The sequence below is a fragment of the Leptodactylus fuscus genome, chromosome 7 (assembly GCF_031893055.1).
Source record: "Leptodactylus fuscus isolate aLepFus1 chromosome 7, aLepFus1.hap2, whole genome shotgun sequence".
NCBI lineage: Eukaryota > Metazoa > Chordata > Amphibia > Anura > Leptodactylidae > Leptodactylus > Leptodactylus fuscus.
Window position 1 is genome coordinate 26,339,843 of NC_134271.1, and position 23,225 is coordinate 26,363,067.

General features: G+C 44.0%; 1 protein-coding gene across 1 annotated transcript; it reads left to right on the forward strand.

Moving 5' to 3' along the window:
• The first annotated feature begins 590 nt into the window (after positions 1-590).
• On the forward strand, positions 591-21,828 carry LOC142212547 (solute carrier family 22 member 20-like). Its single transcript, XM_075280507.1, has 10 exons — positions 591-956; positions 3,885-3,988; positions 5,090-5,244; positions 7,909-8,077; positions 9,925-10,048; positions 11,762-11,877; positions 15,752-15,966; positions 17,448-17,556; positions 17,654-17,857; positions 21,720-21,828. Exons 1-10 carry the CDS (start codon positions 591-593, stop codon positions 21,826-21,828), a joined length of 1,671 nt encoding a protein of 556 aa, XP_075136608.1.
• The last annotated feature ends 1,397 nt before the right edge of the window (positions 21,829-23,225 follow it).

Consider the following 23,225-nt stretch of genomic DNA (forward strand, 5'->3'; position numbering starts at 1 on the left):
ACGGATTTTCACGTGTACGGCGGCACGGAGAAGACAACGAAAGGTAGGAGAAGAATAACCTTTCTTAAGGCTATTCCGACGTGTTAATGAGAAAAAATTGTGATTGAATGATAGGATCCCTTTAACATCCCCTTACAAAACTCTCCCCTCTACAATCTATGCCAATGTATATGATATTTTCTATAGTTGGTTGTCAACTACTGGATTGCATGTAGTCATCGCCTGACCTTTTGCCTATGTCTATAATAGATCTAGTATAGCAATGTCAAACAGTGATGTTTTAACCAGCCTACAATTAACATTTACAGAAATGACATGTAGTGTGTGTGTGTAGGGGTGACTACTGGTCACCATATACAGTAGCAGGTCCCCTCCCCGTCTACTTATATTCTGGTCCGCCGCACGAAGACAATATCTTACCTGGTGCCAAAATCAGCATTGGTAACCGTCACTAATATAGGAATTTTCTCAATACACCTTACCATTCATACCTAGCAAGGTGGACCTAAGAATACACTATTGGACTGAAAGATCTCAAGTTTAGCTTCTTCTTCGTTGTCCATAGGACATAATATAGAAAGTGAGGTATAATGGGGTTTAATGACCTCCTAGATATTGTTGGGGGGCTGGGGAGGTTCCAGGTGATCAACACTACTGTGCTTTTTCTCCCTATGATTTTTATGGCCTGTCATAACTTTCTTCAAAATTTTTCTGCTGCCATACCAGCCCACCGCTGTTGGATACCAGGTGTAGATAATACTACAGTCAGTTATAACCAAAGTAACTTGGCCGCATTCATACCCCTGGATGGGGGTCAAAATCCCAAGAGCTGCATGCGGTACAGGAGCTCTGAGCACTCTTATTGGGAAAATGGCACTGTCAAGAACAACACCGAGCCTTGTAAAGATGGCTGGGTCTATGATAGGAGCGTCTTCTCTTCCACCTTGGTCACTGAGGTATGTGCAAAGTCATCTATCTATCTATCTATCTATCTATCTATCTATCCGTCTATCTGTTAATGGTTCTGCCATTATTACTTACATGTTTCAATCTCTGCATGTTCTCTTGTTTATGGTTAATAATCCTTTAATATAGGGCTATTTCAATTATACCGAGACAGGCACTCAGCATATACAGTATAATATCTAATTCAGATTATCATGAAGCAAATTCACAAATAGAGTGAGGTCCCCTTACAAGTACAGTATATAGGCCTCTCCTATGACTCTCATATAACGCTCGATCCCTTCCATAGAATCAAATAGACAATAGGAATCCAGGTACAGCGGTGCAGTTTGCACCTATGGGCTCAGATTTGCTATTGTGGTTGTGACTAGTCACTGGGGTAAACATGGTGCAATGCAGCATCTCAATTGGGATAACATTTTTTGACTTGCTATACATGTGGGTGTGGATTCTCAGAAAAAGGAGGCTTGATTTATGCACCATGATGTGCCAAAAATGCACTAAAATTGTATTGTAAAATTTTGGCTCAAATTCAGCCAACTAAATTTGTAATGTCTATGTTAGGGAATTGCTAGGACAGCAATTTCCCAGTAACTGTTGAACCCTGGGATGGGACACAAGAGACAGTCAGCCCTAAGCTGAAGCCCCCAACTGACCCTTCCTATTGCCAGGCCTTATCCTACGTAATAGGTGGAAACCACAAAGACAGTCCCTTCCTGGATATGTAAGACACAAAACGCAGTCAATACAGACAACAACAAAGAGAGGTCAGCTAGCCAAGGGTCAGTAAACAGTCGAGCGATGCAGTGCCAAAAATAGGAACAGTAAGGAGCAAGTATGCACACAGCAATAGCAAGCCCTGGTGCGAATGAGAGCCAAGGCTAAATAGGGAGGAAGAACCCACCCATGGAGTTGAAAGAAAGGCAGGCTGTCAATCACACGAATTAACACTTAATGAACAGAGGCAAACAAAGGCAGAAGACGGGTGTGGTGCAAATACAATCTCAGAACTAGAGCCGTGTTCACACAGTGCGACCAAGAACTTTAAGCCAAGAACCAAACTGCACACGCCTCCTGCACGCTCGCAGAGGGTGGTGCAGTGACCTGAACAGACAGAGATGTTACAGTACCCCCCTTTTATGAGGGGCCACCGGACCCTCACTATATAAACCAGCTCAGAGGGATTCTGGATTTTCTCTGCCTTGTATTTTACATCTGTTTGAACAACAGACACTTGAGGACCAAAGAAATGTTTATTCACCTGGCATTTTTGATACTGTTGGGTTTTAATACCAGAGGGGTGTTCCCAACTTTTAGTCGCTGAGACCTTCCCCTCACTGCCACAATCTAAGGAATGCAACACAATACAGTGGGATGAGCACTGATCTCCCCACTTTACCAACTCCCTTTTACCCCAATCAAAAATAGGGTTATGGAGGTTCAACCAGGGGAGCCCCAAAATTATATCAGAAGACAGATGCTCCATAACAAAAAAGCTTATGACTTCAGTGTGTGTTGAGCCCACTTGCAAAGAGATTAAGGGGGTTTTAAAACGGACTTTACCCCTGGCCAGTGGAGTAGAATCCGCTCCAGTAACAGACATAGGTGTGTCAAGTGGCAAAAGCTCAATGCCCAAAGATGCAACAACCGAATATTCAATAAAGTTTGCTGCAGACCCAGAGTCAACTAGGGCCTTGCCAGAAACTGATCTGTCCCCAGAGGACAGAGACACAGATAACATCATCTTATTCCCCCCAAATACCTGGTTGCCTGAGTGGTTCTTCTGATTACCACTCAGGCACTGAAGTTTTTTTGCTGGTGACAAGGGTCTGATCGAGCAGTTTCGGATGATATGATCTGGAGAACCACAGTACAGGCACAGGCTATTCCTGAGATGATGCTCTCGTCGTGACTTGGCGTCCACAGCTCCCAATTGCATGGGTTCCTCACCAGGCGTTATGGAAGGAAAAGTGAGTTTTTCAGGAGAGAGAGAGAGGAAGAGACAGAAAACTTGGAGGAAACAGGCCCTACTCTATCTTTTAAATTTTCCCAAATCTTACAGTCAATACAGACCGCCAAAGTCATGGCCTGCTCAAGAGTAGGGGGTTCTGGGTGACCAACCCAGAGCTCCTTAACACGATCACATAGCCCTTGTTTAAAGTGAGCCTTAAGAGCGGACTCACACCAACCTGCCGTTACACTGTACTTACGGAACTCAGAGCAATACTCCTCTGCAGAGCGTTTGCCCTGCCGCATGGTCTGCGGAAAGACTTTTAGTGTTGCTGATCAGCAAATTGCAGACCGCAAAACCACTACGGTCATGTAAGACCAGCCTTAAAGGAGCTGTCTAGCAGGGAAAAAATTTTTGGGAAAAGGCTGAAAAACAAAAGAAGGGATAGTTCTTGTCTCTGTTTCTAGATTTAAAAGGTAGCTTTTGGTCTCTACCTGCTGGTCCCTTCCCAATACAATGAAATGCCCACTCACCCTATCACTGGCTGAGCTGGCATTTCAGGATGGGACAATGGGAACCTAGTAACTACCAAACACACACCTATTTGGATATGCCATAAATACCCAAGATGGGAATATCTTTTTACATATTCCTGCGCCATGGTTGTTTTTTTTCCCATTAAAGTTATTTTTCCCAGTTTATAAGTGTCTGGTGAGGGTCCGACTTCTGGGTACAAGGGACCACATTCTTGTGATAAGTTGTAAACTTGGTGCAACACCTTTAACTGAGTCATACGTCCAATGGATACGCAAATACAGAAAGTAGAACCTGCCATTCTGTGTATATATAGAGCATCATTTGTTAACGCCTTGTAGAAAGTTTTTCTGTAATGTGGATGACCCCTTTATTTTATCAATAACTTGTAATGGTGTGTGCCTTTTGTGTGACATTTTTCTCTCTCCCGTAGTGGGATTTAATCTGTGACCATCGTAAAATGAGACAAGTAGCTCAGTCAATTTACATGGCCGGGGTGCTGACTGGAGCTTTCGTGCTTGGTAGTTTGTCAGACAGGTAATCTCATGTTATATGTTAAGTAACTCCATTCATTGAAATGTTTATTTTTTTTCTGTGAAGTTTACATTACTAAGGGTCAACATACTGTACATGACATAGCAACATGCATAGTCCCTACAGTTCCAAGTTATAGACCCATTGGGAGTCTGTACTCTGCTGTTTGGTGGCTCTGGAGACATTATACCAAGGCTAGACTGACGGTCTTTTACCGTGTCCCAGTAACCGTACCCAAACACCACCACTCCTAACCATTCTTCCAGTTAGGAATTACTGGGAGTGACACAACCAGCGCTGTCAGGATTTAGTCAACCCCTCAGGGCTCGTTCACATTTGCGCCCATACCCCGTTCTGTAGGTTTCCATTTTCTGCACAAAACAGGGGCAGGAGACGGAAACCTGCTGGCATGTTTCAAGTCCATTCATTTGAATGGGCTTGAAAAGTCTCCGGCCGTGTGCGCCGGTGAGCTTTTTATGCTCTCCATGGCAAAACCGTTTTTTTAAACCGGACACAGAGTCGGACATGCAGTACTCTGTGTCCGGTTTAAAAAACAACAGTTTCACCGTGGAGCGCATAAAACGCTCAGCGGCGCTCATGGCCGGACTTGGCATGACAGGTTTCCGTCTTCTGCATGCAGAGGATGGAAACTTGAAAACGGAGATTGAACGCTAGTGTGAACCCAGCGTCCGATGTGCTCAGTGTAAAGTAGTGACCTCTGCAGGAGCAGAAGCCTGCCATCCCTGGAAAGTGGCAGAAACCTGGAATTGTCATATTTGAATCAACAAGCAATCTAAGGCCGTATTCATACCTGAGTTCGAGCTTCCGTTCGGGGAGTCCAGTTGGGATAAGCAGTAAGCAGCACTATTCTCTCTGCATGTGTCGTAAGGAGACCACACGGACCCCATTATAGTCTATGAGGTCTGCAGGTTTCCTTAGGTAACCACTTTTTTACACATATAGGTTTCCATTCAGGGGTCCCCAAGCGGAGTTCCCGAAAGGAAACCTGAACACAGATGTGAATAGGGCCTGAGATGAGAAAAAACTGAAGAAAAATAAGTCTATCCTACGCTAAATAATACACATTCATTTTGTTCTCTTTAGGTTTGGACGAAAAGCCATCCTGATCAGTTCATGCCTGACAATGGCTGTATCTGGCACTCTTGCTGCTTTCCTTCCCAATTTTGTGACTTACTGTGTCTTCCGGTGCTTGTGCGGGATAGCATTCTCTGGAATTGTTCTTAACACCATCTCTTTAAGTATGTGAACCACTACCTTAGCTATAAATCTTATTTGGAATACTTTTAAGTGTCAGACATCTTATCATGTCATTATATCTTTATATAGTATCAATCTATTAGAAATAGAAGCTCTGTATACACTTAAAGTGTAACAAAACTCTGACAATTTTTCTGGCAGTATTTGTGGCATTAATACATTTTGTAATATACTTTATTAACACAATTTGGCTCCTTTCTGTGAAATCCTGCATTTTTCACTCTTTCCTTTGCTTCTCTATTGAAACTGTTCCTGCCTCTCACTGTGTACAGTGTATGAGCTGTGTGAAATGAAGAGAAAATAAGGGTGGGGAAGCTTTTTAAAACCTACGGGTAAGTTCACACAGGGTTTTTTCGTCAGGATTTTGAGACCATATCCTCCTCAAAATCCTGACCAAAAAGACGGCTCCCATTGAAATCAAGTCAGTTCTTCTGGGAACAAACGGCTCCCGGAAAAAGAAGCGAGATGCTCATTCTTCAGGCCGATTCGCCTTACGATTCGACCTGAAGACACACCCTCCTCCGGACTAGGCCCATTCATTGGGCCTAATCCAGAGCGGAGTGCGCGACTGGATGCTGGTGCAGGGCTACCTGTTTTTCGGTCCGGAACCTGCGCCTCAGGTTCTGGACCAAAAAACCCTGCGTGAACTTACTCTAAAACCTTGCTTTTGGTGCCGTATGAGAAAGGAAATTCTTATCTTTCATAAGATACTAAGCATGCAGTTCTACAGAGAAATCAGTGGTTGAAAACGTAGTCATGATTGTGATATTTATATGCAGCTGCATAATATATATGATATAAACATCCCAGTCCCAACTGTGTTTTCAACCAGTGATATCTCTGGAAATTATACAGGTAGAACTGCATCCTTAGTATCGTGAGAAGTGACCCTCCCCTTCCCTCATTTTCTCTTCATTTCATATACAATGAAAAACAGGGACAGCTCTCAACAAAGTAGCAAGGGAAAGAGTAAAAAAATGCAGGATTTCACAGAAAGGAGCCAATTTTTATTAATGACACAAATGCTGCCAGAAAATCAAAAGTTGTCTGAACGTTTAGTTATGCTTTAATGGTTTCACTTGAACTCAAAGGGTAAATAGTCTCAAATATGTTTTTGCTAAAGTTCTCCTATTAGATTTCTAGTTTCCGCTTTCCGACTAAGACCTCCCTAGGAGTCCCACAGCAAGAAAAATATCCTCTGCAGACGTTCTGTTTCAGTTATACCTATGGGAAAATTGCTGCTATTTCCATGGGTATAATTGACACGCTGCGATTTCCAAAACAGTGGTACGGTTTTTACTGCAAAATGGGCATGGGATTCGCTACAATCCCATCCACTCTGCTCTGACTGTAAAACGCTGCAATTTTTTTAAGCCATTTATGCCACATGGGCTAAAAGGGTATTCAAGGATATCTCTTATACCATCTCAAGGATCCCATCTATACTACTAGCTTATGTAAATTCAAGAGTTGCTTAGTTCGCCTGCTATGTTAGATTAGCCCTCCCATTGCTTATACATCGTTGGTGCTGATCTTGTATCTGATAACACAGGTCAGAAGGATGAGTCACTGCTCGGGGAGGGGGGGCTGGGGGGGAGTTCTTTGCTTTTATGTACAGCCCTATGGTTCAGGACAGTCTGGTCAGCTAATTGCAGTTTACTTGGACAGTGTTCCCTCTCTATGTTAATACAAGGGTAACATTGACTTTACTGCAAGTCCCTTGTTTCTGTTAGTGTTCTATATGAACCTGTGTAATGTAATATATATTTACTGTGCATATCATTTGATCTGTATTATTACAGATTTCTGGTAATCTCTCATGGTGAAGGCAATATCTATATCTATTGAGGTACTTCATAATGTCCTGTCCATCAAACAGTCAAAGCCCATCAACCAGCTTGTTGAATAATGCAAGAAGTGAGAAGAAGACACAGTGTGCAAAGCTGCTGAAAGGGAAATAATAAATCCCCTTTAATGATCTCCTGACTGGGTAGGGAGCATGTCTGACAGACTGTATCATAAAATTCAGTAAATAGTGCAAGAGGAAAGGATTTATGATACTTTGGCTGGCAGACGTCAAAAGGGATCAAAGCCTCGCCGATCAGCTGTTCTCCTCAGCCACTATACAGAGCTGGAAAGAGATAGCTGTGTTCTCCGTGTAGTGGCTGTTCTGAGATTCTACAGCTCAGTTCTTACACAAGGGTATGGCAATGTAGCTACAGTGTTGCCTCCACAAAGAGAACATGGCTATCTTCTTCCATCTATTTCCAGTATAGTGGCTACTTGGTGTGGACGCCTTCTGATCTGATACTGATGACCTAATCTAAGATTACCTGTTTCTAAGGTCATCAATATTGTTTGCCTGGAAAAACACTTTAATTTCAAACTCCAATGCAAAATCTATTACAAGGCCCCGCAACGACCAGGGCCCATAACACTAGTGTTTATAACACTGGTGTCTCCTTATGGAGCAGAAGGGCCTTTCTGTCCAGGGTCAGGTGTTGGTCATGCTGCTACAAAAAAATCCACCAAAGTATTTTTAGACAGGTTTTCAGATCTCCTATCTAGTGCTGTCAAAAGTTTTGTAGGGGCAACATGTATCTATAATGGCACAACCCCTTTAACCAAATCATTTTCTGATGCAGGTCTAGAATGGACTGCACCTAAAGGACGCACTGTGGTCGGTACACTCTTTGCTTATGGTTTTACATGTGGACAACTGGTTTTGGCAGGATTTGCATATGGGATTCGAGACTGGCGATGGCTTCAGTTCGGTGTTTCTGCCCCATATTACATATTCTTCCTGACCTCATGGTAAGGTTGTAAATTCATTGGAGACTACCGTTTTTCCTAGGAGAGATGTACAAACAACCATAGAACAGGAAAGAGTAATGTCCACTAGTACGCAACACTTGTTTTTATGCAGCCATACTGTCTGACCATTTCCATAGTCATGTCCGAGCCCCCTAAATACCAGAATTTATTCATAATATCTTGAATAAAGCTCTGTTCTCATCTGCATTTTGGTTTTCATTCTGTAAACTACAACGCAGTGTCGGATATATCACGAGGTGGACACTGGAAGCGACCAACAACTTCCATTGAGTTATAATGGGGTGCATTGTATTCTGCCGAGGTGACCATCATTTTCTGACATACCACAGGATTTGCACACTTTTGGTGACATGGATAATGCACAGTGTATTGGCCCCTCACACTGTGTCCTGTCCCTCAGAGTCTCCCCCTTTGCCACATTAAAGTTCTTCTTATATAAATTATGTTATCTTGTATTAATACTGCCCCTAATGTCCCCTATATTAATACGACCTCTGATGCCCCTTTATGTTATTATTCCTCATACCACCTCATGCCTTTCTTAAGTTAATATTCTGCACTAATGTCCAACAAACACAATACATTTTATACTTGCCTACCTCTGAGCCCCTGATGTACACCACCACAGCCTCTTCTTTCAGACCACAAGTCACTGTAGGACTGCAACCTACAAGGAGTCAGGACCACTCTGGGACATGAGCATACTGGTGCAGGAGGTGCAGTGATTTTGCCATCTCCACTTTCTGCGTTCTTGGCACCGTGCAGGCCGCAAGCCTAAAGAGTCTTGTAGTCTGCAAGTTGGAAAGTGGTAGGGCAGGAAGCCAATGGCAACCTGCTCTACCCAGTATTGCTCTAGTGACACCTTTTGGTAGCTGTCTGTAGATTACTGCCTGGTTTTCAAGAAACTTGGGAACAAATCCAAACCAGACAGCTGTTTCAGGTTTATTGCGCCTTATCCAAACAAAGCAGGATACTGGTTGAGTCAGTAAGAGACCATAGAAAATAGAAGTAATGGCAGAGATGTGAACCTAGCCCTATACACAGTCACATACTGCATGGTGCAATGGTCCTGGTAGTCTTGGATACGGTATACAGCATTATTGATGAGAATATTGTATACAGATTAGAGATGAGCGAGTAGTATTTGATCGAATACTACTAGCTATTCGCAGTAAATATTTCGATTCAACGCTGGTTCTGCCTGAGGCTTGTCTGTAAGGAGGCGGAGTCTAAGATCGGACCACAGCAGTCTCCATTGTGGTCCGATCTTAGACTCCGCCTCCTCACAGACGAGCCTCCGGCAGGGCCAGCGTTGTTTGACCAAATGCTGTACACTGGCCAATCAACACTGGTCAATGCATTCCTATGACCAAAAAGTCAGCTCCCTCATAACAGCAAGCTGCCAGCTCTCCCGACTAGCAAGGACGAGCCTGCTGCAGAACCAGCATTGATTTGCCATAGGCTTGTCTTTGCTAGTAGGGAGAGCTGGCAGTTTGCGATTACGAGGGAGCTATTTATCAGCGCAACTGCAAGCGCTGTGCAGTTAAAGCGCATGGACCCCATAGACTATAACTTTAACTGCACAGCGCTCCTCCTAAACACTCTCCTCCTGCTACTCGTGGACTTAGTGACTCTCCTTTAGTCGAATAGTGGTTTCCCCTGAAACGAGCATTTTTTCCCATAGACTATAATGGGATTCGATATTCGATCGAGTAGTCGAATAATGAGCCTCTGCTCGAAACGAATCTCGAATCTCGAATATTTCACTGCTCGCCCATCTCTAATACAGATATATTATTGTGTATTGTGTAATCCATGTACTACAGGTGTGTCCCAGAATCTGCCCGCTGGCTTATCATAAATGGCCGCTCTCATCAAGCACTTAGAAATCTGCAAAGAGTCGCTTGGATTAATGGAAAGAGAGAAGAGGGAGAAAAGCTTTCGGAGACGGTAACATTTCATCACTTCACTTCACTTCAGAGTTATAATTTAGGATGTACTTCAGAGGAATCAATGGGGCATACATGTAAAATAAGGTAGATAATGTATCTGCAAAACTTCCTAAACAGTCAGGGAATGTCACAAGAAAAGAGGAAATCCACCAGCAGATCAGGCAAGTGTCCGCTAAACTGGGAGTCTGTTTGGCTGGGCGCCCTAGGACACAAGCACTTTGCTAGAGATTAACACTGGCTGTCCCTTCCTTACTTATCATATGTCTCTACCTTTCAGCCAACAGAAACTCTGTAGCTGGGACCGGGGAAGAGATTTTATTTATTGAGCATATTCACAGAATGTCCTGACATTTACTCTAAGCATGTCCATAACCTTATAGAATTTATCCCCCTTTTTTTTACAGCAGATAAGCCTTAGGTTTGGCTCAATGGGACACCCTAGATATCCATTTTACAGGGGCCATGTAGTATTATTAATGGATATGCTCTGCTAGTGCAGATTAAAAGGAACGGTTCATAAGAAAATGAGCAACTGTTTTTATGTTAAAATATTTTTAAGAACTTTTGGTTTTCATTTTCTTTGTCACTATACAAAAAAATCTGAAATCTTGCAGTTTTCACTTTGACTATTATTCCCCATTATAGCCTGATACTTCCTGTTGAGATCACTTGGTGCCTAAGCTGAAAAATATGCTGAGATTTCCTGCAGATTTCTTTGCAGTATTTTCCAGCACACTGTGGACACTCATAAACAATTATTATACTCTGGGGTCTCCGAAGTAGTCGATCTTCAATGACGTCAGACGTCACATGACTCGGGAAGCAGGCCGGGGTCATTAGACGTCAGACAACTAGGCCGAAGCCTGCCCGGATCTTGGAGAGGTAAGTAACAGTGTTTTTTATGTTTGTTAGCTGTCCCAGGCCGTCAATCATTATACTTGGGGGTCCGAAAAGACCTCCCGAGTATAATGATAGCAGCGGTAGCCGCTTTCACCGGGCCCCTAATGTCCTGGGCTCTGTGGCAGCTGCCTCTGCTGCTATGGCGGTAGTTACGCCACTGCATCCATGGCACGAACAACCCGATCGAGGTGGTCCCACAGATTCTCGATTGGGCTCAAGTCCGGAGAATTTGCTGGCCAAAGGAGTACGGTAAACTCAGTGTACGTGCTCCTCCAACCACGCACGTACACTGCGAGCTTTATGGCACGTCGCATTGTCCTGCTGGTAGATGCCATCATCCTGAGGAAAAACATTTCGCATGTAGGGGTGAACATGGTCCATAAGGATAGATGCATACTTGTGTTGATCCATCGTGCCTTCCACAATGATGAGTGCACCCAGATGGCTGATGACACGTGCTTTCTGCGATTGGTTATTTAACGTTGACGTCAAAAGTAGGCGGTGGTCACATTAATATGACTGGACTGTGTATATCATGCATAGATAAAACAAAGAATCCACCTTTGACAATAGAGGATTTCACAGCTTGTCTACTCCCCTTTCTGTACTTGCCACAGAGTGCACCTAAAAAAAACCTCTCCCATAGAAGTCAATAGGGTCTGTTCCCGACCACTGTGTCTATGGCCAATGCTCAATGACCATAGCAATACATGTGTCCGTACTTTGATCCGCAATTGAGAATCAAAAATCCGGTCATGTAAAGGAGGCCTAAAGAATAAAATCCTAATGATACTATTCACCTGTTTTGTAGATTCTCATCTCTCACATGCAGTCTGAGTTAACTAATGCGAGCCGCGCTCATTCACCGCTGGACCTATTCCGTACTGCAGGAATGCGCAAAGTCACTATCTGCCTTATGTTAGTCTGGTGAGTACCTCTTGTTGAGCCAAGTTCACACTGACTATTTTAAGGGTGTTTCTCAATGTTTTTTTTTTTTATTTTTTAGACTGCATAGAAATCAAAAGCTTTTACAATCTAAAAATAGAAAATATAATGTAACCCAGCACTGTGCGATGGTGCAGAGCTCAACCAATACCGTAGTCTGTGACCACCCCTGTGTGTACGCCTTGTGTAGAGTTATGGTGCCATCTAATGGCCAAACTATTAACCAGTCCTCAAAAAGAAAAGAACTTTATATTATTTGTTCATAAAAATGTAATGAAAAAAATATTTAATAGTCAGATGCAATAAACATTATTATTATGCACATTGTGGGTATCAGGATGGTTTTGAAGATGGGAGTTTTTTGTTGTGTTTAGAATCTTTTGTGGTGTTTTAATTGTTTTTTTTTGTTTTTTTATAGCCAGATGTTACTTTAAAGTTAACATTATACATTACTAGCATCTGCCCACGACTTCGTCTGCGGGTTGGTGTTGGCATTGAGCCGCACATATTTAGGCAATTGCTGCTGGTTCTGATCCGCCGTGTGAGGGCCCGTGGCACCCCCCACGCACCCCAACTCCGGAGGCACCCCCTTTCCCGCGGCGCCCTCGCCTCACCCCAACTCTCGTGGCACCCCCTTTCCCGCGGCGCCCTCGCCTCACCCCAACTCTCGTGGCACCCCCTTTCCCACGGCGCCCTCGCCTCAACCCACCTTCCTTTTCCGTGGCCCCCCCATCACACGACAAACACGGCCCTCACCCCCCCCCCTACTACCGTGGCTCCCCCCACACCTCTTACCATGGACCCCCACCCAGACCCTCCTCCCGCAGCCACCTCCACACACATTGCACCCCCAGGACCCCCTTCCCGCGGCACCCCCCCCTACTTCCATTGCAACCCCCTGCACAACCCCCCCGGACCCCCTCCTGTGGCACCGCTGCACCCCCCTTCCTGGGGGCACCCCCTCCTCCGCACGCCTCCTGTCTCCTCTTGACCCACCAGCCATCGGAGGCCCCCCCGCATCCCCCCCGCTTCCAATGTCTGTGGCGCCAGGCCTCTGTTGCATAGCGGTGCGGCACTGCTCCAGCGAAGCGTACGCCAGTGTATGGAGGTACCATCATATGCGGGCCATAATGTGACGGGCTGTACCGCTTCCCCCCGCGAGAATGCGGACTCAGTGAAAATGGGCTGCCACTGCCTTCCTCGCGCGGCTGCCGGTCTGCATGTCTCATTAGGCTGCATGTTGGCTCCTCTCACAAGCGCCGCCATTTTCTTCAGCCTGCAGCCGGGCTGATGGCTACGTCCACACAGCAGCAGCAGCCAATCGGCCGGCGATTCAACGACCTGGGATGATGTAATTTCAGGTCCTTGAATATTGCCGGAACCGCAATTTGTAGCGCTCACAAAGCTCGGGAGTGTAGGGGAAACGTAAGTAGCCTATGTTTCAAGCTGGCTACCAATGTATGTATGTATAAAATTGCAGGCAAATCCGTGCGGCCGTGATTGAGGAACAAAAATCCAAACACACAAACCCACAAACATCCAAACACACAAACTTTCACATTTATAATATTAGTAGGATTCAAAGAGGATTTTCTAAATATTTTTTGGATTTTGGGAAATTTTGACACTTTTTTTTTCTGATGTTTTTCTCTTATGCTTCTTTAGAGAATTTGATAAACACCTGAAAAAAAATATTTTACAAAAAATGCAGTTACAAAAAGTATGAAAAACTTAAAAGAATGCCTTTTTACGCACAAAAAAATAAGCACTTGTGAAGAAAACTGCAGCATATTGTGGGGAACCGCTCAGGTAGATGCTTGGTAGCAGTGCAGGAAACAGGGACACAGACACTGGGTTGCACACAAGTTCAGGCACCTTTGCAAAGGCTCAAATATCCAAAACAAAACCCTTCTCGGCTGAGAACTAAACTATACACAAACAAACTTTTCCTTGTCTATACAGAAGCCTGACTACCAGACTCCCACCTTAACGGGTGGCACGGTACCTGCTTTGTATGTTCAGTCTGAACAGGTCAGCTCTGTCAGTGTGGTGGCACACTTCCCAGTCTTCACACACAGACTATTATCAGGCCTTGATTACCCAGCTGACCTCCCTGGTGTGGGTCTTTACCAAACACCCTTTAGGTACCTGGCTGGAATATACTTGTTCTCCCAGACCACACCCTTCACTCTCTCACAATATAGACAGCTTACTTCTTCTCCAAAAACGATCCCACAGGGCTTCTCAGTTCTGCGGACAAGGAGAGTAGGCTGGGAATTATGGCCACATTGCGTTACAATGGATGAAATGCACACATGCATGACCATCGCTCCATTCACTTCCATGGAATTTCCAGAATGTTGATCTCTTGCATATTTCATAAATCATATATAACTCATTCTAGCACCATCTCCTAACAAATCCATTGATTATTTTTCATACTGATATCTCAACAAACTGAGTTTATAACCTTATTTGGTTACACTAACTAGAAGGAGTCCCTGTGCGTTTACCACTTGTGTCACTAATAGGAAAAATACTTAATTTTTTTTATCACTGCAAATGTCTAATATACTAGTCCAAAGACTCGGCCTCGAACGGGAAGATTTGTTTGTGCATTGGCCCCATAAGACTTGTCACTGGTTTATTTTGTATGTCGTTTGTGTGTAGTTTAAATATGTTTCACTTTATAAGAATGCTGACATCCAGCGTGTGTGTGACCTTGTGTAACAGTGTCATCCACAGCGCCCTACACCTTTAAAGCTGATCTACAGAAGTGAAGACAATTGGCTGGGTTGTTATGGAAACCTGGAGTAAAGCTGTGTGCATGTAGAGACTAAGTGCTTGCAAGCTTCTATTGGCTGATAAGGGACATGTGACCATTTGTATGGCAGATGAAATATGAGTGAAAGATTTGCAGGCTTCTATTGGCTAATGCAGGTCATTTATTGGGAATACTGTATCTCAGGAACGGTACGTCCTAGAGAGCTAAGACCTGGTCTAAAACCTTCCCCGACACCTGATGTACCTGTGTGCCGAATTTGGTGAAGATTAGAGATGATCGAGTACTATTCAAAACTACCATTTCGAATAGCACACTCCCATAGGAATGAATGGACGCACCCGGCTCGCAGCTAGGGCCGGCGTCCTGCTGCTTAACCCCCTGCGCGCCGGCCGCTCCCATTCATTCCTATGGGAGCGGGCTATTCGAATAGTACTCACTCATCTCTAGTGAAGATCAGTCCAATCGTTTGCTCGCACATAAAGAACAGATAGACTTAGATAGAAACTCATTTTCATATATACATGAGATAAAAGATAGAAAAATATCTCTATATACCAATATATTGTATGCTTAGAGAATATATTATTCAATATACAATGTACTGGCATATAGAGATCTCTCTGTATACCAATACATAGTGTAGGTACAATACAATTCTATTAAAGCTTGGTATAAGAAAAAACTCCTATAGAAACTGATAGAGCTTGTGGCTCAGTCAGTTAGGTAACAGCCTTGCATTCTTGTAATGATGGACCTCACACCGTAGCGTGCAAGCAATATCTGTTTATTCATCACAGATGCACAAATAGTAGAATAGTAGTAAAACGTTTTTTGGTCTGTACAATAAAGACCTTCTTCAGATTCTCAGTGATTCCCGTCCGGGCCCACAAAAAAATGCCAATCAGGATTTTAAAGATATAGGATACGTCCTGGCAGGACAGGTGACAGGGTAAGAGGATCGGGAGACTCCTGGGAATCCTGGGTGAGTTGACATGTCTGCTGTATTGAAATCTTTGTCTATAGGTTTATGTTATTAATTTCAGATGTTTTATACCTTTGCTTCTCCTACAGGTTTTCTACTAGTTTTGCGTTTTACGGTCTCGGCATGGACTTGCAGAATTTTGGTGTTGATATTTTCCTGTTGCAGTTTGTGTTTGGAGCCATTGATTTACCTTCTAAGCTGGTGGGTGCCATCCTCATGAGCTACAGTGGGCGACGAGTGACGCAGTCTGCTTCTCTGATACTGGCTGGTGTAGCATTGCTATGTAATGCTTTTATACCTCAAGGTGAAGTCGTCGATCATTGATGCTATAAATATTAGCTACATAGGAAAATCAGGGCATCTGTTCTATCATATCTTGTAAAATCTTGTTTTTACGGTATGTTTTTACTCTGTTGCTGCTACCAGGGCTATGGAGTCGGTAGGCCAAACCATCAACTCTGATTCCTCTATTTTTCCACCGCCCAACTCACACTCCAACTCCTTCATAAATAGCGGATATCCATGGCCATGATTGAATTCCTTTGACACTAAATATACGGCCAACTATTCTTTTAATACGTTATACAATACTGGTTAGATAATATACCGTATATACTCGAGTGTAAGCCAAATTTTTCAGCACTGTTTTTGTGCTGAAAAAGCCCCCCTCAGCTTATACTCGAGTCAGCAAAAATAATTTATTTATTTTTTTAGGAGGGGGGGGGGTCTATGACCAGCCGCAATATCAATGTATAGAATCTCCCATAAAATAGTGGGGGGAAAAAAGAAGCTTTAAATTTTTTTTAAAAAAAGTTGTAAATCCCTCCTTTCCCTAGAATACATACAAAAGTAGAAAATGGCTGTGAAACACAAACACATTAGGTATCCCTGTGTCTGATAGTGCCCGGTCTACTGAATATAGGGGATCTGCAGCGCTCCTGTTCCGTCAGGAAGGGGTTAATAGGAGCACTGCAGATACCCTATAGTCAGCCAGGCTGAATTCCAAGTGGGGGGGGGGGGGGGAAGACAACCAAAACACCCCCTCCCCTTTTCCAGCAACTACTGCACCCAAAAACTCCGACCATTTTAATTTTTTTTTAAATTTTCCAGTAGCTGCTGCATTTCCCCCCCTCGGCTTATACTCGAGTCAATAAGTTTTCCCAGTTTTTTGTGGTAAGATTAGGGGCCTCGGCTTATATTCGGGTCGGCTTATACTCAAGTATATACAGTAATTAATAAAATAATTAATCCTTTTATTTTGAACGATGTAACTTTTTTCCAACTCTGACTCCCCCCAAATAATTGGTCCAGATTCTGACTCCATGACTTTGACTTCACAATCCTGGCTGCTACATGGAAACCATCAGCAAGCTGCTGTTGATTAATTTGTTATTAGAATACTTTATTGATCCCGATCACCATTGACTGTCATTGTGGTGGTATTCTGTATTCGAATGTGTAGTCTGCTGTTCATTCCCATACAGTTGAAAAAAGATATGAATCAGCATCTTATGAGTAAGTTTAAGTTATACACTTTTCCCGGATTATACATAAAACAAAGGGCTTAGACGCAATGTGCACTGAGCCCTAGTTCCTTAAGCAGTAGTTTTTCTTTCCTAAAAACAGTGCCACACCGGTTCACAGGTTGTGTGTTGTATTGCAGCTCGACTGTTACATCTACACTCATTCGAACTTCTGCGCAATCCTCTGTCCGCATTGTACGACACATGAGGCGCGTCTACCTTTATTTTATTATAAGGAAACGCTTTCATTTATCTTTCTCAGAGATGAAGATGGCACGCTTAGTGTTGGCGGTGGTGGGCAAAGGGGCGATGGCCTCGTCATTTTGCTGTGCTTACATATACTCTAGTGAGCTGTTTCCTACTGTTATCAGGTAATGTCTTCCATGAGTAGGTAAAGTCTAGGAGAAGCCTATAAGATGGCGCTATAGAAACGGGTTGATGGATTGTCTTTTTTTTTCTCTCATACAGACAAAGTGGGATGGGGATTGTCGGTATGAAAGCTCGAATGGGCTCCATGGTTGCCCCTTTGGTGTTAATGTTGGCAGAGATCTCTCCGATTTTCCCCCCAGCTATCTATGGGGTCGCTGCTATAATATCTGGGACTGCTGCAGTATTTTTAAGTGAAACCTCTAACCAACAATTGCCAGATACTATAGAAGACGTGGAAGCCAGGTACCATAGTATTTTTCTTGTCTTATTAGAAGTCAGTTTTCTAAATGAACTTTGCAAAGCCGCGTCTTATATACATGCAAACCAGTCTATCAATGGTAAAAATTAGAGCTTGGATCTAACCTCCATAACCTAGCATTACTGTGATATGAGTGAGCGGTTATATAAGGCAGGCCTGGAGTCAGTGGCGTAAATACCGCCATACAATGGGCCACTATGGGGGATAATACTGTGTGCAGGGGCCACTATGGGAGATAATACTATGTGCAGGGGTCACTATGGGGGATAATACTGTGTGCAGGGGCCACTATGGGGGATAATACTATGTGCAGGGGTCACTATGGGGGATAATACTGTGTGCAGGGGCCACTATGGGGGATAATACTATGTGCAGGGGCCACTATGGGGGATAATACTGTGTGCAGGGGCCACTATGGGGGATAATACTGTGTGCAGGGGCCACTATGGGGGATAATACTGTGTGCAGGGACCACTATGGGGGATAATACTGTGTGCAGGGGCCACTATGGGGCATAATACTGTGTGCAGGGGCCACTATGGGGGATAATACTGTGTGCAGGGGCCACTATGGGGGATAATACTGTGTGCAGGGGCCACTATGGGGGATAATACTGTGTGCAGGGCCACTATGGGGGATAATACTGTGTGCAGGGGCCACTATGGGGGATAATACTGTGTGCAGGGCCACTATGGGGGATAATACTGTGTGCAGGGCCACTATGGGGGATAATATTGTGTGCAGGGGCCACTATTGGGGATAATACTGTGTGCAGGGGCACTATGGGGCATAATAGAACGTGCAGGAATGCGTAGGAGGGGGGTCGTTGGGGTCTCCGGTGTCGGTCGGGGGGGGGGGGGGCCATGTCATAAGTTCGCCATGGGGCCCCACCATTCCTAGTTACGCCACTGCCTGGAGTAGTTATGACTCGTAGACACTGAGTCGTACCAGTTTGTCAGTCGACTTAAACAAGGGCAAGTTCTTTGCAAACACCTTCACTGGTACCAGAAAGCAAAATGTCCATGCATATACACACAGATGATAGGCCAAGGACCATGGCTGGCCTACGGCTTCTCCAGAATAGGGTGATGTGGTATTTGGTGACTAGCTAGCTCCTGCTGTCTCAAGGTAACAGTCTATTGACACTGCTTCTGCAGTAGGTTGGAGGACAGGACAAGGCAATGAGAGTAGCTGAAGGTGGTGCAGAGAGGCCTCCTGCTCTAAATAATATCAGGGACTGATGAATTTATTGGCACAAACATCCCTCTATATAGAGACGCCAAACCTTTGAGCTGGTCATGACGTCATTCTGCAACCACGTAGGTACACACCAAGGCCGAGTCCAACAAAGAACTCAGCCTGAGAAGAACGATAATAAAGCTCTGAGGAACCGGATTTGCTGGGGAAGATCATTGGGCTTCTTTCTCTTCTTTGTCCCGCAACATCACAACTTCTCTACCCCATTGAAAGAGGAGCAAACAAACATAATATGTACTCTCACAGGGCACCATAGTGTTACTTCACCCAAAAGATTGCTGTACCTGGTTCCGGAGGAGCACAAACATATAACCATAGTTGAGAACAATCTTAAGATTGGACTTAGCAAATACCGCCGGTGCCTCTCATACCTACCTCCTACCTTCCCATGTAGTGGGGTATTAGGCAATGTATGGTGGCATTATTTGGGGGTAAAGTAGGAATCTTCACCTTGATATCCACTTTATCTGGTGTTGATTTTTTTTTAATTTCTATTGTGTCCCATTTTTCAGGTCAGTTTATGCCTATATAGCTTTAGAGATACTCGGGCTGCCTTAATATTGTACGTAAGTGACACAAGAGATGTCCTTACTGAAACTTGGCACCAAAGTCAAAACCTCATCACCAGCAGTTAACTATCGGGGAAAAGCCATGTAATTTGGTCTTAGACACTGTAAGACAGCCTGGCAGAGTTAATGCCTACCCGCTAAGACATCCGGCAGTGGTTAGGCAAGTGGTTAAAAAGTAATCTGGTGTTGTCCCTGAAGTGACTGTCCAAAGCATGAGATGTATGCTGTTCCTTTTCCTCACCAGAATAGGCAACAGCCTCCACATGGTGATGGTTACTACATACGTGCCAATAGGATTCACATGGTGTCTCTTGGCTAATCGTACCAAGACGTCTTATAATAGACATACAGCTCAAGCATTTGAACCACCCTTCAAACAGGAGTTTATGGCAGCACCAGCTGAAGCACATTGTTATGAGCATCTTAAAAGGACTTACCAGTAAATTTTTATTGATGACCTATCCACAGGATAGGTGACTAATATGTGACCATTGGGCTGATGCCAAAAACCCTGCTGATCAGCTGTTTGAAGGGGCCCTGTGTTCTGTCCCATAGAACTGAATTGTATAAGGATGTAATTACAGTATATTGCATGGCCGCTATGAAACAAATGGCATGCTATATAAACATTGACGGGGTCACAGCTCTCACACAGCTGATTAGCATGGGTCCTCGGTGTCAGACCCCCACTGATCACGTACTGATGACCTTGATGACAGCTTCCACTCTCGCAGACATACGTTCAATCAGGTGCTGGAAGGTTTCTTGGGGAATGGCAGCCCATTCTTCACGGAGTGCTGCACTGAGGAGAGGTATCGAAGTAGGTCAGTGAGGCCTGGCACAAAGTCGGCGTTCCAAAACTTCCCAAAGGTGTTCTATAGGATTCAAGCCAAGACTCTGCAGGCCAGTCCATTACAGAGATGTTATTTGGGAAGAATATGCAAATCTGTCTCCCAAGATGTAAACAGGGAGACAGTGCCTCTGTTATGCTGCCCTCTATAGCAAGCACCCTGAACATCATGCCCGACTTCCCAGAAGCCTTTGCTGCATAATGCGAGGTTATAACCAAATCAATTTCTCAGCTACGGACGGCACCGTTTCTGTCTCTTTGGACTTCATCAGCGCAGCACAGAGAGAATTGATTTGGTTTAAGTGAGAGGCTGAGACCAGATTATGGGGATAACGTCTATCCTTGTAACAGAGGCACTGTCTCCCTGTTTACACCTTGGGAGACATATTTGCATATTCCTCCCATGTTCCTTTGCAGTGGAGCAACTATGGCTGTATAAGTCTCCACACACCTGAGAAGGTGGTCTCTCCCTAAGGATAGACGTTATCCCCATAATCTGGTCTCAGCCTCTCACTTAAACCAAATCAGTTCTCTCTAGGCTGCGCTGATGACGTCCAAAGAGACAGAAACGGTGCCGTCCGTAGCTGAGAAACTGATTTGGTTATAACCTCGCATCATGCAGCAAAGGCTTCTGGGAGGTCGGGCATGATGTTCAGGGTGCTTGCTATAGAGGGCAGCAAACAGAGGCACTGTCTCCCTGTTTACATCTTGAGAGACAGATTTGCATATTCTTCCCATGTTCCTTTGCAGTGGAGCAACTATGGCTATAAGTCTCCACACACCTGAGAAGGTGGTCTCTCCCTAGAGATGTTATTGTGGTGTAACCACTCCGCCACAGGCCGTGCAGTATGAACAGGTGCTCGATCGTGTTGTAAGATGCAATCGCCATCCCCGAATTGCTCTTCAATAGTGGGAAGCAAGAAGGTGTTTAATACATCAATGTAGACCTGTGCTGTCATAGTGCCACGCAAAACAACAAGGGGTGCAAGCCCCCTCCATTACCGATGAAGGGCGCCACGAACTTGTAAGTCATTTTCAGCCAGGTGTCTGGATACTTTTGATCACATAGTGTAGGTCACAGCAGTAAAAAAGAACTGGACAACCTCTTTATTAGTATATCATTGTACATCTGTATAACATATCAGTAATAATTTATTTTATTCATTACAGGTATAGAAAGAAAGCACTACAAAAAGTCCCCCATAAAGAGGAGGTGCCCCTTACCCAGAGCCAGACTACACATCACACCCAAAGAAGACTCCTGATAGACACTGTGTAATACTTCTGAGAAACGTCATGAATATTGTTATAAAACCATAGAGAATATTTCATTTAAGGGTGTGTTCACACTGTAAAAGAAATCTTTGTGAATTCAACACAGAATTTATGGCAAAATCCCAATTTTACTTGTGCATTATGTAGTGCATTTGCAGGGTATTCCCCCTATTCATTGCAAAGGTGTTTGAAGGGTACCAGTATGTTCAAGGGTGTCACTATAGAGGTGCAGCTGTAGAAGTCGCTACTAGTCGCTGATTTTACTCACCCCATTCTGGCATCTACCAAAGTGGTCTAAGGACCTTGTAAATACACTGATAACTCTCCCTAGCTTCCCTTCGCATAGTCAATGACAAAGCTTTGACAGGCTGCAACCACCACCAGGGGGAGATCAGTGCACATGAAATTATACAGCTACTGTACAATCCAATTCAATACTTGAATTGTTGCGCTGCATTTTAGTATAAAGAGGACCTTTCACCACCTCCTCCAACTCAAACTCCTTGTATCCTGCCTAGGTGCAGCCCTACCAATTCTGGCACAGTTGGAATTTTTTCTCTAGCCCCACCATTTCCGAGCAATCCTTTCTGTTAGTTTCAGCACAATTATACACTGTCAGGTGGGCGGTCCCTGTCTCATTGCTCTTGCCTGACACCACCCAGCTGACAGTAGAGAACATAAGGGGGTATACGCACATTGTAACGCGGAGCTGATTCTGGCACGATAACTCTATTGGTCTATCTGCTACTGTAATGGACCAAAAAGATTGTTAAAAAAAGTGAACAAAAAATTCAAAACATTAAAAAAAGGCAAAGATTTATATATTTCCTTGTGCATGAAAAACTATGTAAGAAAAAAAGCTTTTTTTGCATTAGCCTTAAAATTTTATTAAAAAAAACAAGCAGAACATGATGAACTTCTATATAAAGTGACAGCAGAGCAAATTACATACCCCCCCCCCCAATGAGCAATGAATAATCAACTACCCCAATAATCCAGCAATCCAAGAAGGGATCCCAAAAATAAGGAATGGGGCCTTTAATGTCTTCATAAAACTGGATACACGCCAAATCAATCATGATGGAAAAACCGCATGGAAATAGTCTACGTATTTTGGGATAAAATATCCCTTAGTGGGGGCAACATGGTAGCTCAGTGTTTCGTACTGCAGCCTTGCAGCACTGGGGTCCTGGGTTCAAATCCTGCCAGAGACAACATCTGCAAGGAGTTTGTATGTTCTCCCCGTGTTTGTGTGGATTTCCTTCCATACTCTAAAGACATACTGATAGGGAAAAATGTACATTATGAGCTCTATGTGGGGCTCACAATCTACAATTAAAAAATAAATAAATAAAAATATCCCTTAGTCATAGAATGAACTGAATCTATAAAAACTCTCCT